Here is a 14463-nt window from a genome sequence, read left to right on the forward strand (position 1 = left end):
TAGGCACCACCCTCCCTTTTTTCATGCTTGATCTCAGGGCCTGGATGCTGTCCCTGAGCTTCTTTTCCTTCTGGCTTTTGGGGTAGCTTAGTGAAGATAAGTGTCTCACAGATTTTCTTGCCTAGGCTGGATTTGAACTACAATCCTCAGATCTCAAGCTTCTGAGTAGGTAGGAATACAGGTATGAGCCACTGGCACCTGGCTTTCCCCCAACTGTTATCTAAAATATTCCGATGGCTGTCTTATTGTAGTATACTAGAACTGTGGGGCAGGCGACTTGTCTCTTTCCTTCAGGTAACTGAACAAGAAGGAACTGTGTGGGAGGAGCTATACTCAAGGACTCAAACAGGTGCCTTCCCTGCACCTGGGCAGTTAGGATGACTGAATTCTAAGCTTAGCATTGGATGCTAGAGCACACATTGTGGTAGTCACCCTCCAAGAGGGCCCTGAGGATCCTCACTCCTGTTCCCCATGCTTTTGTGTGTCCTGTCCTATACTGTACAGCATATCTAACAGGAGACATCACATGACTTTCAAGGCAAGGTCCTCAAAGACACTGTTGGCCTCTGCCTTATTCTCTGCTGGATCACTCATTGTGAGGAAAGCTGGCTGCCCACAGCATGACACTAAAGCAGCCATTTGGGGAGAGCCACAGGGCAAGGGAAGAAGGCTTCCTGGCCATCCACCAGCCCTGACTTGCCAGCCATGTGAGTGAACTATGCTGGAAGCAGACCTTCCAGTACCAGTTGAACCTTCAAATAGATGTAGCCCTAGATGACACCTTGATTGTAAACTTGCCAAAGACTCCATGCCAGGCCCCCTCATACATTGCTCTTGAATTCCCGAGCTCCAGAAAAGGTGTGGGGGCAATATATGTTTATTATTATGTTAAGCACTATGCTTTGGTGATTTGTTACACTGCAATAGAGCATACACACACACACACACACACACACACACACACACACACACTCATACACACATATTTTAACCCAATCCCTCAGAGCATGAAGATCTTACCTAAACTCCATATCTTCTAAACAATTCGATACCATTCTGATGTCTTCTACCCTCTTTCTGCACAATCAGCACAGATACTCTGAATCATATAACCTGGCATCTGATGCCTCACTTTATTTCCTTACATTGTTTCATAGCTAATTCTCTTTATTTTCCAGTTCTGGGGCTTGCATGCAGGGCCTGGGCACTGTCCCTGCACTTCTTTTTCAAGGCTAGCCCTGTATCACTTGAGCCACAGCACCACCTCCAGCTTCTTCTGGTTATGTGGTACTGAGGAATCTAACCCAGAGCTTCATGCATGCTAGGCAAGCACTCTACCACTACATACCTAATTCTTGACTCCTCTGCTGGACTTTTTGTATCATTTATTTATTTTTATCAATACTAGGGTCTGAACTCTGCATATTAGGCAGGGACTCTACTACATGAGCCATGCCTCCTTTTTTTCTTTATTTTCAAGTACAGACTAGAATTTTTGCCCAGGATGACCTTGGACCTCCTACTTCTGCCTCTTGCATAGCTGAGATACAGGAGCACAAAGCTATACTATGATTTTTGGTTGAGATAGAGTCTTGCTAAGTTTTCATCAGAGCTGGCTTCCATTCTCCATTTCCTGAGTATCTGGGATAACAAGCATGAGATACCACATTTGGCTGATTTTAGTTTTCTTTGAGGATAGGTCTGCCCTATGTTGTCATGGCCGGCCTACCAACTCCTGGTCTCAAGGAATTGGTACGTTAGCCTCCATGCCCAGTTCCCCTGTTAGTTCTTAAACTCCTTGGAAGCACAGTTCATACTGTCAGCTTCTCTTTTGTTTCTTACAACACTGGACTTTGGGCTGAGCGGCACATTACCACAACAAATATGTAATGCTTTGATTAAAGCCAGCTATGTGTAGAACACTGGACAGCCAGAAAAGTTACCTAGAAAAGAGCAATACCAGAAAAAAAAAAGATGAAGGTCATAGGGCATTTGCTTCCTCTGGTAAATCCCAAATTCATAAGAAACCACAATAAGTCTCCATTCCAAAAAGAAAGAGATACTATCCCTAGGAGGAAGGCATTGGCTATGAGAGTATAATGCTGTTTTAGGTGCTGGGACTAGGGTTTGAATTCAGGATCTTGCAATAGTTTGACTTGCTTGCTCAGCTGGAGTTCTACCACTTGAGCCATGTCTCCAGCTCAGATTTTTGCTGGTTATTTTGGAGATGGAGGCTCTTAGACTTTCTGCTCAGCCTGGCTTGAAACTGCCATACTCTGGATCTCTCCCTTGAGTGGCTAGGATTACAGGTGTGAGCCATTGACAGTCAGCTATAATGCTGCTTTATCATCAGGATAATGGAATATACAATAGAAGGACTAAAAGATGCTGGGTAAAATACCTAGACTTTTCATAAGCCAAGCCAGAAACCAAAGAATGACTCTTCTTCTGAGGGCTTGAGTGACCAGAGAGCAGGGAGGGGGGAGGTGACTCAAGTGAGAGAGAAACAAGAACAAGTAGGGGACACCCTCACCTGGCTCTGAGCCTCTGTGGGCAGAAGACTTTAACCAAAGTTCTGATTTAGCATTGCAGAATTGTCCATCTCTCCCCCATTTCCATACCTGCTTCTCACTATGAAGCCCTGTGCCATGGAGCAAACAGAGCAGGTGGTGGTGACTAGGAGAGAAAGAAAAACAGGGGGAAAAGGGAGGCTCTGGGAAGGAGAAAACTCTCCCCCAAGAGGAACATTTCAGAGGACACACTACCAGGCAGAACAGCCAGACAGAAGCATCAGAGTGCACTGCTGAATGTCAGGCAGCTAGTTACCCTTGTGTGGAATGGGGCCATCTAAGAGTCCAAAGAAGAGGAGGGGCCAAGAGCCTAGGACTCACAGCTTTTGCCAGAGCTTCTTAGAGTTGTAATGTTTTCTGTCCCAATATCTTCTGGATACAGACAGAAACCACCCATTCAAAGCCTACAAAGCACATGGACTGATTGGAGCTCTGGGGGTAAACAGATTTGCTCGAAGTCCTAACTAACCATCAGAACCATTGAGGGACTTCATTTAAGTCCCTTAATCACTCTGAGCCTCGGTTTCCTTAATGTAAAATAAGGACAATATACATGCCAACCTCTAAGACCCACTGCATGAATGAAGACTGCCAATTTGAACTGTGCACTAAGCACAGAGTTGGGTTATCAGCTCTTTTGCTAGGCCAGTCCTTCTCCCACCCTGTGAGTCAGAGGGAATGAATACCAGGCCATGCTAGACCATGCTGGGTCTCTGTACCCCAGTTCCTGTCTGGGCCTGAAGCATGAGGATACACACCAACCCCTGAAGAACACTTTACAGTTATGAAAGACTGTCACAGACATTTCCTCTTTTGTTCACCCAAGCACCCTTCTGAGACTGAAAGGGCACAGAATATGAAATCCAGTTTCAAAGATGAGCAAATAGACTTGAGTACCTTGTCTGAGCTGAACAAGGCTCCAGGCGGAGGCAAGGGGAAAGGAGAGGGAGACAAGCACCTATCCTTTGTCAGAAACGTTCAAGAATCCTTGTTGGGAGCTGGAGAGTAGGAAGACTCACAACCATCCAAACCAGCTCAATATGGTCTCTGTCTCTGTCAGTGTCTCTGTATCTGTCTTTATCTAGCTCTCTTTCTTGTCAATGACAAATGAGTACACATTGGATTTTTATTTCTTTCAAATGTAAAGCTCACCCATTGTGAGTTCTGTCTTTTTTGTACTAATGCCAGAAACATCAGACCCAAATGAGATGGTGATTTGAAGAGGGGTCATAGGAATTGGCTTGGCTGACTGATGAGTGTCCACTGAATCACTCCTAGGCCTCTAACAAACACAACAAGCCGGAGAGTAGAAGAATTCCTTCAATTGTACTCTCAAGCAACCTTTTTGTCTGGACATCAAACCTGGCTTCTACAAGTTTTTTTTTTTGCCTTGTTTGACTCAGAAAGCTCCATGTAAGTTAAACCCAGACAAAAGTTTCTTGACTAGATGTTTGTTTTGATTTTTTTGGTGCCAGTCCTGGGACTTGAACTCAGGCCCTAGGCACTGTCCCTGAGCTTCTTTTGTTCAAGGCTAGTACTCTATCACTTGAGCCACAGCTCCACTTCTGACTTTTTTGAGTAGTTTACAGGAGATGAGAGTCTCACAGACTTTCCTGCCCAGTCTGGCTTTGCATGGTGATTCTCAGATCTCAGCATCGTGAGTAGCTAGGTCAACCATGAGCCACTGCTGCTCAGCTTTATGGGATGTTGACAGCTATTCGGACTAACATCCTGCCATATACTTTAACTCTTCCTTAACTCAAAGGAGACAATGATTGTAGAGAAAAAGCCAGCATGTGCTACCCTACATAGTAAGATATAACTTTAGTTCCCTTTCTTCCCATCTACCCACTAACTCTAGAAATAGTTTAAAATACTTTAATAAATCAAAGTTGATTTGATCCTCTCATCCAATCCCTCCCTCTTTCATCTCTGAGAAGATTCCTGATAGAGGGATTTGGTGGAAAATCAGCCCCCTCTCAGGCTCATGCTCTCCCCTGGATAGTTCCCCTTTGCTAGCCACACACCTTTATCTCTTCTGAGACGTTTACCATGTGCTTGGTCTTGCACTTTCGTTTTCCTGATGGCTTCTCTGAATTTTCAAGGCAGGCTGGCTCCTCTAGGTTATTGGGGAGGAAACCATTTGGTGAATCCGAGATCCCCTGGGCTTTGCTGGACAACAGAAGGTTCCTGTTCCTGAGGCAGAGCTCTGAACTTGGGGAGGAAGTCTTCTGCTTACGAGCCTTTAAATCTAAACAAGAAACAAGAATCACTGTCAAAGAAATGGAACACTGAAAAGCAGTACCGGCCTCTATGATGAACCACATGACACTGGGGATTCAAATCACTGGGCAAAGTTGTATAACTATCAGCTATCAGTATATAGTGCAGTGGTGATTAATCCACTAAATGCTTCTTGAGTTGACATTGTACTTCAATATCCAAGTCCCACGTGGACAAGGAGACAGCTCCCAGCCCTGCCAGCAGGGGGCAGGCCATCTGGCTGTTCCCCAAATGAGGGCAATTTATAAAAGATTTTCCTATAACCCAGAAAAAAAAAATCCGAATTGCTTTTCATCATTTTCTCTAATCCTTTCATCTTTTTTTCCTCAAATGCAAATAAATTTAGTGGCTCTGCCAAAGTTAATTATCTAGCACACTGGAGCAGGAAAAACATGGTAGAAGGCTTGCCCCACCTGACTGCCCTGTTTGCCACTGTGTAAGGACATAAAGATCAAAGCAACAGAATCTCCCTAAGACCAGATGATACCATGGACCTACTTAGCTGATAGGCAATGGAACATACCAGCAACAGCTCTAATTCTAGCCACAGTTCTGAACACTAGACATGACACATGGCAAAAGATCGGTATGTCTGTTGCCTCAGTTTCTCCCATTTGTGAAATGAAAGGATTGAGATCCAAGAGCTAGCTCCTCTAAAACCGACAAAATTGACATGGATTTTATGGGAGCCATTGCCAAGGACAGATCCAGATGTGGGAATCATGATTCCAGTATGAAGAATTGGCTGTAACTTATGCACAGCTCTTCAGAGGCCAGCTGTCTTACAACTACTTTCTTCCAAGTAGACCTAGTCCACTAGTGGGTCTGCAGCCTGTCTAAAAATTGCTGTGCTAGATGGTTTGTAATGATACTTCCAGACCACTAGTCTGGAACACTAATCCAGAGCTTTTGACACAACATGTTTGAGCTGAGGCAAAAGAGGAAGGAACAGAACTGTTAGGAGGACCTCAGGAAGCATGAGGAGCCATATGGCAGTGTTAAGTGCACAGGAAAAGAAATAACCTCTACTTCATCTACCCAGGGCAGGGCAGGGCAGGCTCTGGAATTTATTCAGTTGCAGAGAAATAGGGCTTTATGGTAACACACAATGGAACAGGGAGTAGATGTAACACATGTGTGAGTGCAGCAGACTACTTTAAAATTAGGATGCTCCAAGCCAGTATTGGTGGCTCACACCTGTAATCCTAGCTCCTCAGGAAGCTGAGACTCAAGGATCATGGTTCAAAGCCAGCCTGGGCAGGAAAATCTGTGAAGTTCTTTTTTTTTTTTTTGCCAGTCCTGGGGCTTAAACTCAGGGCCTGGGCTCTGTCCCTGAGCCTCTCTGTGCTCAAAGCTAGCGCTCTACCACTTGAGTCACAGTGGCACTTCTGGCTTTTTCTGTTTATGTGGTAGTGAGGAATCAAACCCAGGGTTTCATGAATGCTAGGCAAGCACTCTACCACTAAGCCACCTTCCCAGCCCTGTGAGGCTCTTATCTCTAACTACACTAGCAAAAACCCAGAAGTGAAGCTGTGGCTCAAATGGTAGAGTAAAATAGCCTTGAGTAAAATAGTTCAGTGAAAGAACCCAGACCCTGAGTTCAAGCCCCAGGACTGGTGCCCACCCCCCTGCAAATAATGCTTAGTTCAGTGAGCTGTGGTTACTTTGGGCCCCTGCACAGGTAAATAAGGGAGACAGCCAATCCCAGTATGAAAAAAAAAGTGACTAGGCTCAGACAGGAGAAGAGTCACTTTCTGCTTCTCTGATATTGTCCTGAAAGACAGGTCACTTTGGTCACTTTCTGCTTCTTTGACATTATCCTGACAGACAGGTAGAAGTAGGTAGGACTGGAGCTTTCTGAGGAGAAATATGGCTATTAAGCTATTCTCACATAAAGAAGCTATCATCGAATCTGGAGGAAAGTGATTAAATCATGTGCAAAGCCAGAGACTTCAATACAAAACCCGACAGTGGGAGAATAACTTTTCAACAATTGGAGCTGTCCCTAGATCAAACAGGTACCTGATAACAAGTGTTCTCCCCGTTACTGGAGGTTCTCAAGCAAAAGCTAGCTAGCACTCTGTTACAAATGCTGTGAAGAACCCTCTCTACTTCTGCATTGGGTGGCAAATAGGATGCAGCAACTGCAAAGGTCCTTCTGGTTCCAAGAGCCAATTGCTCCATAAGAAGTGTCCAAGCTCAGAAACTGGCCTTCAATAGAAAAAAAAATCAGATGATTCAAAAGCTCCTCTTCATCCTAACACAAGTGGCTGGGCCAATGGTTTGACAACTCATTCATGACCAATCCATTATGGCTCTAGTAAAAGAAAGGGAAAATTGCCCCACTCACACAGTTGATGAAAATGAGCTCAATTACTCTCTTGAGCATAGGGATTGGTGTCACAGATATCTCCACTTAAACAGAGCCGGAAATGAGGATAAACCTTCTTTGCATTATAGCAAACCTAGAATCTACTACCCATTCAATGTGAAGTTAGTCCATTTTAGCTAATACAGAGACTGGATATTTACAAGCAGCTCAGTATGAATACATTATAGGAAACAATCAATTGTTGCTTTTCAAGGGGAGAGGTCAGAGAATGAAATGGACAGACAGTGTTCTGACAGAATCCAGAGAAGTGCTTTTGACTCAATTCGAAATCCACTAAAAGAAATGGTTCTGAACCATACTTAGTGAAGCAGTCTGTGATTAGCTTCATGCGACTGTGCCTCCATGATCACATTTGATGTGCTCAAATAATTCTGGCTTTCTCTTTGGACTGCCTGTTTCCCCAGCTCAGGTCCAACAAATAAGATGCCACGTTGTGTCACCTTGAAGCTTCACTTCAGGGCCAGGCATAGTGGCTCACACCTCTAATCCCAATTACCAGGGAGCCAGGGGTGCAAAGAAGTTTGAGGTCCAAGAGTGGTCCCTGGGCAAAAAGCAAGAGACTGTATTTGAAAAATAACTAAGGCAAAAAGGGACAAGAGTATGGCCCAAGTGGCAAAGCATTTGCTTTCTACCTCTGAATAATCTTTGTGCCTTTAACTGAGAAAGAAAAATGTGCTCACTTCTTTTTTGTTGTTGTTGGTTGTGGGGCTTGAACTCTGAGCCAGGGCACTGTCCCTGAGCTCTTTACTCAAAGCTAGCACTCTATCACTGAGCTACAATGCTACTTCCAGTTTTCTGGTAGTTAATTGGAGATAAGTCTCACAGATTTCCTGCTTGGGCTGGCTTTGAACCATGGTCCTCAGTTCTCAGCCTCCTGAGTAGCTAGGATTACAGGTGTGAGCCGCCTGGTGCTGAGCTCCCACTTCTATTTGAAGGTTTTTTAATTAGTTTAATGGAATCACTGTACTTCTTTTCAGTTTAGGAAAGGCAGGCAATGCCCTCTTTCTTCTTGAATGTAAGATTCTAGGAGAGAGGACTTGTCATCTCCCAAAACATGACTCCCTCAAGCTAATCAGAGAATTCCCTGGTATGGTGCTGGTGGCACATGCCAAGGAAATCACTATGATTTGGCTCACAGGTTCAAATGTCTGTAAGCCAAGAAGAGAAGCAATGTCTACAAACCAAAAGGGAAGAGGAATGTGATTGTTCATGCTTATAATCCCAGCTACTTGGGAAGTAGAGGTTGGAGGATTATAATTTAAAGCCAACCCTAAAAAAAACCATGAGGCCATATATGGGGGGAAAACCCTTAAGGCAAAAGGGCTTAAGCAGAAGAGCACTTACTTAGAAGGTGTGAGACCTTTCATTCAATCCCCAATATTTACCTTCTCCCCAAGAAAGAAAAAAAAATAAGAAAACCAAAAGGCTTAGGCTTTCATATAGTCAGTTCACCCATACGTCAGTCCCAGCTAATATCTTTTGGTTTTGGTGGTGGTGGTAGGGGGCTTGAACTCTGGGCTTGGGTGCTGTCCCTGAGCTCTTCAGCTCAAGGTGAGCACTCTACCGTTTGAGCCACAGTGCCACTTCTGGTTTTCTGGTGGATTATTGGAGATAAGAGTTTCACAGCTTTTCCTTCCCCGGGCTAGCTTTGAACCGTGATTCTCAGATCTCAGCCTCCTGAGTACGTAGGATTACAGTCATGAGCCACTGGCACCTGACCCAATTAATTTCATCTCAATGCAAAGGGGCTGAATTTGAGGGACCACTTTGGCAGCTGGAGATCCCAGCAGCAGATCTGTATGGGTCCAGCAGCTTTTGACTGGTATAGAGATGTAACATAGGGAGGCCTGATGGCTCCTTGAAGCCAATCACACTATGGGGACAGGAGCCCCTTGGCCAGCCCTACCTGCTCTCCCTTTCCGCCGCTGCTCCTCTTCTTGTTCTGTCAGGTACTCCCCAGTCTGATATTTCCGGCTCTTCTGCCGTCTCCGTTTCTTCCTCTTTACCAAGCCCTCCTCGTCATCTTCCTCTTCCTCCTCATTGGTGTCCCACAATTGCCGGGCAGCCTCTGTCCTCCAAGGCATCTCTCGGGCTCTCCATAGATGTCTGCGGCCTTGGCCCAGCAAGGTCTTGTCCTGGGCATGATGGCTGCGGTACTGGGTATCTCGTTGGGTTTTTCTCACCTTTCGACGTTTAGCTGGGGTGGGAGCCACCTCTTCTTCCTCCTCTGTGGGGAAGACTTCCTGGCTTCCCATGTCACTGTCTGCCATACCAGCAAAGGAGCTACAGATGCTTCCTGTGGACAAGATATACAGAAGATGGTCAAGTACCTCTTCAAAGGATTAAATATGGTGTTGACACAAGTACCCTTGACTAGTACTTTGAAGGTCTAGGTTCTGTTATTAGTTGAATGCTTTAGGAAAGTTTCTTTACTGCTGTTTCCTCATCTATAAAATGAGGATAACTATTTTCCCCTGGCTGACATCACAGGACAGTTCTAAAGCTCATGTGGCATCTTTATAGAGTCAAGTACCAAGAAAACACACCCTTATTCATCCATGATGCTATAGCACTTGAATTCATTTCATAAACCTTTGCTTCATGCTTTACTAGGAGCCAATCATTGTGTAAAAGGCAGGAGAGAACCACAAGTCTCTACTGTTTGGGGAAACAAGGACTGAATAGAGGGAAAGGGAGGACAGACTGGTATCACTCTCCAGCAGTGCTCAGTTGGTGGCACCATCAGCTTCACTAAAAGTCGCTCACTTCCAGCACTCAATATAAAACAAGTCCTAGGAATAGTAGATCAAGGAATCCTTTTCCTGTGACAGTCTGGCTTGGCCATATCCAAATACAATACAGTAGGCTCTCTTCCCTTAAACTGACCTGATCTCTTACTGAGTTGCAGAGAATTCAGGGGTAGTTTTTTCCCCTGGACCTCTCTCACCTGCTGCTGCAGCTGTTCCTCACCACTGGGCAGGCACTTCTTCTTCCACTCCTGACCATCCAAGGACATATAGCACCTTCCCTGTTCTCTTGGGCCACCTTGCCAAGAGGCCATTTTCTCTACCCACTCTCTTTTGCTAACAACAAAAGTGCAATCCTAAATTAGTCTGGCTTTGCACTACAGGAATTTTTTTTTTGCAGGTCTCAGGGCCTCCTACTTGTTAGGCCAAGCAGCAAGCACCACTCTACCATTTCAGGCCCAGGCCCGGTGCAACACTCTCCTTAGAAGCAACACTAGCCTCTTTCTCTCAAAGCCCAGTTGGCTACTTCAACAATTCCCAGAGACCACAGCAAGGTCAGAAGAAATAAATAGCTTGAGACAAACAGAACCACTGTTGACCAAAGCTTTTTTTTTTTTTGGCCATTCCTGTGGCTTTGAACTCAGGGCCTGGGCACTGTCCTTGAACTTCTTTTGCTCAAGGCTAGCATTCACCACCTGAGCTACAGCACCACTTCCAGCTTTTTCCGTTTATGTGGTTCTGAAGAATCGAACCCAGGACTACATGTATGCTATGCAAGCACTCTACCACTAAGCTACATTCTCAGCCCCTGACCAAAGCTTTGGGTAGCAACTATCTAGTAAATATTCCATTATATGAACCAAGAAGGGAATGAAGTGTTCTGCACATAGTCTGGTTGATATAGAATCACTATAGAAATCACACAAGAATCACCAATTTCCAAACAATCAAATATAGTGCACAATATGTTTAACAAAAAGGGGACTGACCGGTAACTTCATCACTCTTTGATGATTCAGAGGACACTTCAGAACTTTTTGAGGCCTCCAGGCCATCATTAATGAGCTCCAATTACCACTGCATTTGTCATGTGCTACAGTGCCAGTTGACAGAATGTCAGATGATTTGAGCTTACATTAGGCCCTGTTTGGCCATCCCATCCAATTTGCATGGAAATCTTGGTGAATTGGGACAACTATCTCTGTCCTTCCACACCAACATGGAGCTAGCATAAGACATGGAGGCTAGGCAGGACTATCATTTTTAAATTTCAAGGACTGACCAACACAAATTGAAGAGGCCAAAAGTGATACTGCTGTCCCTAACAACTCAGTAGCCTTTCCAAAAAAATGTTTTTGCTGGTACTAGAGCATGAACTCAAGGCCTGATGCTCTTGCTCATTTTTTTCCACTATACCCCTTGAGCCATGCCTCCACTTCCAGTTTTTTGTTGGTTATGTGGAGATAAGAGTCTCTCTCTGGTTTATCTGCCCTTGCTGGCTCCAAACCACAATTCTCAGATCTCAACTTCATGAAATAACTAGGCTTATAGGTGTGAGGCACCTGTGCCTGGCAACTTATCTAATTTTGATGACTTCTATTTCATAGAATAAGAAGACTGAGGCCCAGTGATTAAATGTCTGTGCCTAATATGAGTCTCAGTAAAACCTGGCATATTATCAATTTTCTTTAGGCAAAGGCTTTTTCTCTTTTCATCATTGCCTCCCAATAAGTCGTCAAATCTCTGCTTTGAAAATCTAAGCAAATAATCCTAAAATTGTGGGCAATGCCCTCTGCCTCCACCTCAGGTTCTCTAGCCTCTGCAAGGGGCCCAGCCTCTTGACACAGTGAAACAAATTCCCAAATTTCCTCCTGGACCAATGATAAAATTATTCAACCAGATGTCCATCCCTTTTTTTCATAGGAGTTGCCAAGACAGGCCATTGCCTTAGTCTCACTCACCAGACTGACTGCGTGTCCGAGTGCTCAGAACCACAGGGATGAAGTCACGGAAACTGCTCTTCGCTTTCTTTTCCAAGGAACCTTTCCCAAGGAGTGATGTGTGGTTTAGGGGCAGAAAGCAGAAATATTACAATTAGAGTCTACCAATCAGAAAGCCCACCTGAGAGGTACAATTGGGAAAAACTAGAGGGTTTGTGACCCCATGGCTACCCTGACTTATCCCAATTGACTCCCTTCATGCTATTATCACATGCCTTCCTCTTTTTGGAGAATGAGCATTTCCTGAAGGATTTTAAAAACTGGGAGTTGGGTCATTTTTGCTGACATAAAAAAGGCACTACATAGACTCAATTGACAGTATGCCAGAAAGTAGAAAGCCTGGCTCCTGCATGAAGTTGCTCAGATAAACGCAACATCAGTGAATCTTAGTGAGGCAGGAAGCCAGATGTAGGGAGCTGGGGACAGAGAAAAACTACTTTTCATTTTTTGATTTTAGTCCTGGGGCTTGAACTTAGGCCTGAAAGATGTCCTTGAGCTTTTCTGCTCAAGGCTGGCACTCCCCCGCTTGACCCACAGCTCTACCTCTGGATTTTTTTTCCCCGGTGGTTAATTGAAGCCACTGGTGCCTGGAAAAAACTGTTCTTTAAAAACTGACTAGTAGGAAGTGGCGTTGTGGCTCAAGCGGTAGAGCGCTAGCCTTGAGCTGAAGAGCACAGGGACAGCGCCCAAGCCCAGAGTTCAAGCCCCACGACCGACAAAAAAAATAAAAATAAAAAATATAAAAAACTGACTAGTAGTGGTACTCACTAGACACTATGTTGATAATTAACTATACAACTTATGGGTGGCGATGGGACAGAAAAACTGGAAGACAACAAGGGAAGGGGTGATATTGCCCAAAAAGAAATGTATTCTTGGTGGGCACCAGTGGCTCATGCCTGTAATTCTAGCTACTCAGGAGACTGAGATCTGAGGATCGAGGCTCAAAGCTAGCCTGAGCAGGAAAGTCTATGAGACTCTTTTTTTGGGGGTCCGGTCGTGGGCCAGGAAGTCTGGGCCTGGGCACTGTCCCTCAGCTCTTCAGCTCAAGGGTAGTGCTCTACCACCTGAGCCACAGCGCCACTTCCGGCTTTTTTTCTTTTTGCTTATGTGGTGCTGGGGAATCGAACCCAGGGCCTCATGCATGCAAGGCAAATTCTCTACCACTAAGCCACCTTCCCAGCCCCGTCTATGAGACTGTTATCTCCAATTAACCACCAGAAGACTGGAAGTGGTGCTGTGGCTCAAGTAGTAGAGTGCTCGCCTTGAGCTGGAGAGCTCAAGGACAGCACCCAAGCCCTGAGTTCAAGCCCCAAGACTGGCAGAAAGAATGAAAGAGAGTAAGAGAGAGAGAGAGAGAGAGAGAGACAGAGAGAGAGAGAGACAGAGAGAGAGAGAGAGTGTGAGAGAGAGAGAGAGAGAGAGATTGCCTACCTGACTCATGTACTGTAACCCCCAACTCATGTAACTGTAACCCCTCTGCACATCACCTTTATAATAACAATTAAAAAAAAAAAGCAAGCCAGGCACCAGCGGCTCATGCCTGTAATCCTAGCTACTCAAGAGGCTGAGATCTGAGGATTGCAGTTCAAAGCCAGCTTGGGCAGGAAAAGTCCATGAGACACTTATCTTCAATAAACCACCAGAAAACTGGAAGTGGCGCTGTGGCTCAAGCGGTAGAGCGCTCACCTTGAGCTGACAAATGCAGGGACAGCGCTAGGCACCTGAGTTCAAGCCCCATGATGGACAAACAAACAAGCACACAAAAAGCATAGAAGCAGCAGGTCATGTCAGATGGGCAAGACCACGAACATAGGCTACTGTAGTCAGGACTGTCTCCGATTCTTTCCCTGACGAGGTGTCTAAAGGACCATCTGTGGCCAAATGCGCAAGACAAGCACTTACCAAAAACATCTTCTGTGTCTCTAAATGGTAATAATAAGGGTTTAGGATATCTTTAAATTCTTGTAGCTAAGTAGCTAGCTAGTCATTTTTTTTCAGAATGGAATTTTTTTAATATAGCCAAGTGTAGAGAAAATAGCGTAATGAATTGATGAAGGTGGAGGAGCAAGTGAGAATGCAAGTTCCCATGCTCATGTTCCTACGTGCTCTTCTGTGTGTGTGTGTGTGTGTGTGTGTGTGTGTGTGTGTGTGCGGGCACGCACATGCATGCGCACATACTTGCTGATCTTGGGGCTCGAACTTAGCGCCTGGGTGTTGCCACTGAGCTTTTGTGTTCAAGAATAGCACTCTACCAATTGAGCCAAGGCTTTACTTCGGGCTTCTTTTTAGTGGCTAATTGGAGATGAATCTTAGGGACTTCCCTGTCCAGACTGGCTGCAAACGTCTATCCTCCAGAATAGCTAGGATCGCAGGCGTGAGCCTTCAGCGTCAGACTAATGAATGTTTTTTTGTTTTGTTTTTTAAAAAAAAAATCTGGGGCTGGGAAGGTGGCTCAGTGGTAGAGCGCT

The 14463-nt window shown here is 45.0% G+C and overlaps 1 protein-coding gene across 3 annotated transcripts in view; it reads right to left on the bottom strand.

Annotated features, from left to right (window-relative positions):
- The window catches only part of Bcorl1 (BCL6 corepressor like 1), an 80670-nt gene that overhangs the window by 25417 nt on the left and 40790 nt on the right, over positions 1–14463 (bottom strand). For all 3 annotated transcript variants that reach the window (XM_070039741.1, XM_070039742.1, XM_070039743.1), the window contains 3 exons: positions 11954–12034; positions 9152–9541; positions 4598–4821 (listed from right to left, as the gene is read on the bottom strand). In XM_070039741.1, the coding sequence (XP_069895842.1) occupies positions 4598–4821; positions 9152–9541; positions 11954–12034 (695 nt within the window). The remainder of the gene's footprint in view (positions 1–4597; positions 4822–9151; positions 9542–11953; positions 12035–14463) is intronic.

The sequence above is a fragment of the Dipodomys merriami genome, unplaced genomic scaffold, assembly GCF_024711535.1.
Source record: "Dipodomys merriami isolate MVZ:Mamm:240054 unplaced genomic scaffold, mDipMer1.0.p SCAF_3, whole genome shotgun sequence".
Lineage (NCBI taxonomy): Eukaryota > Metazoa > Chordata > Mammalia > Rodentia > Heteromyidae > Dipodomys > Dipodomys merriami.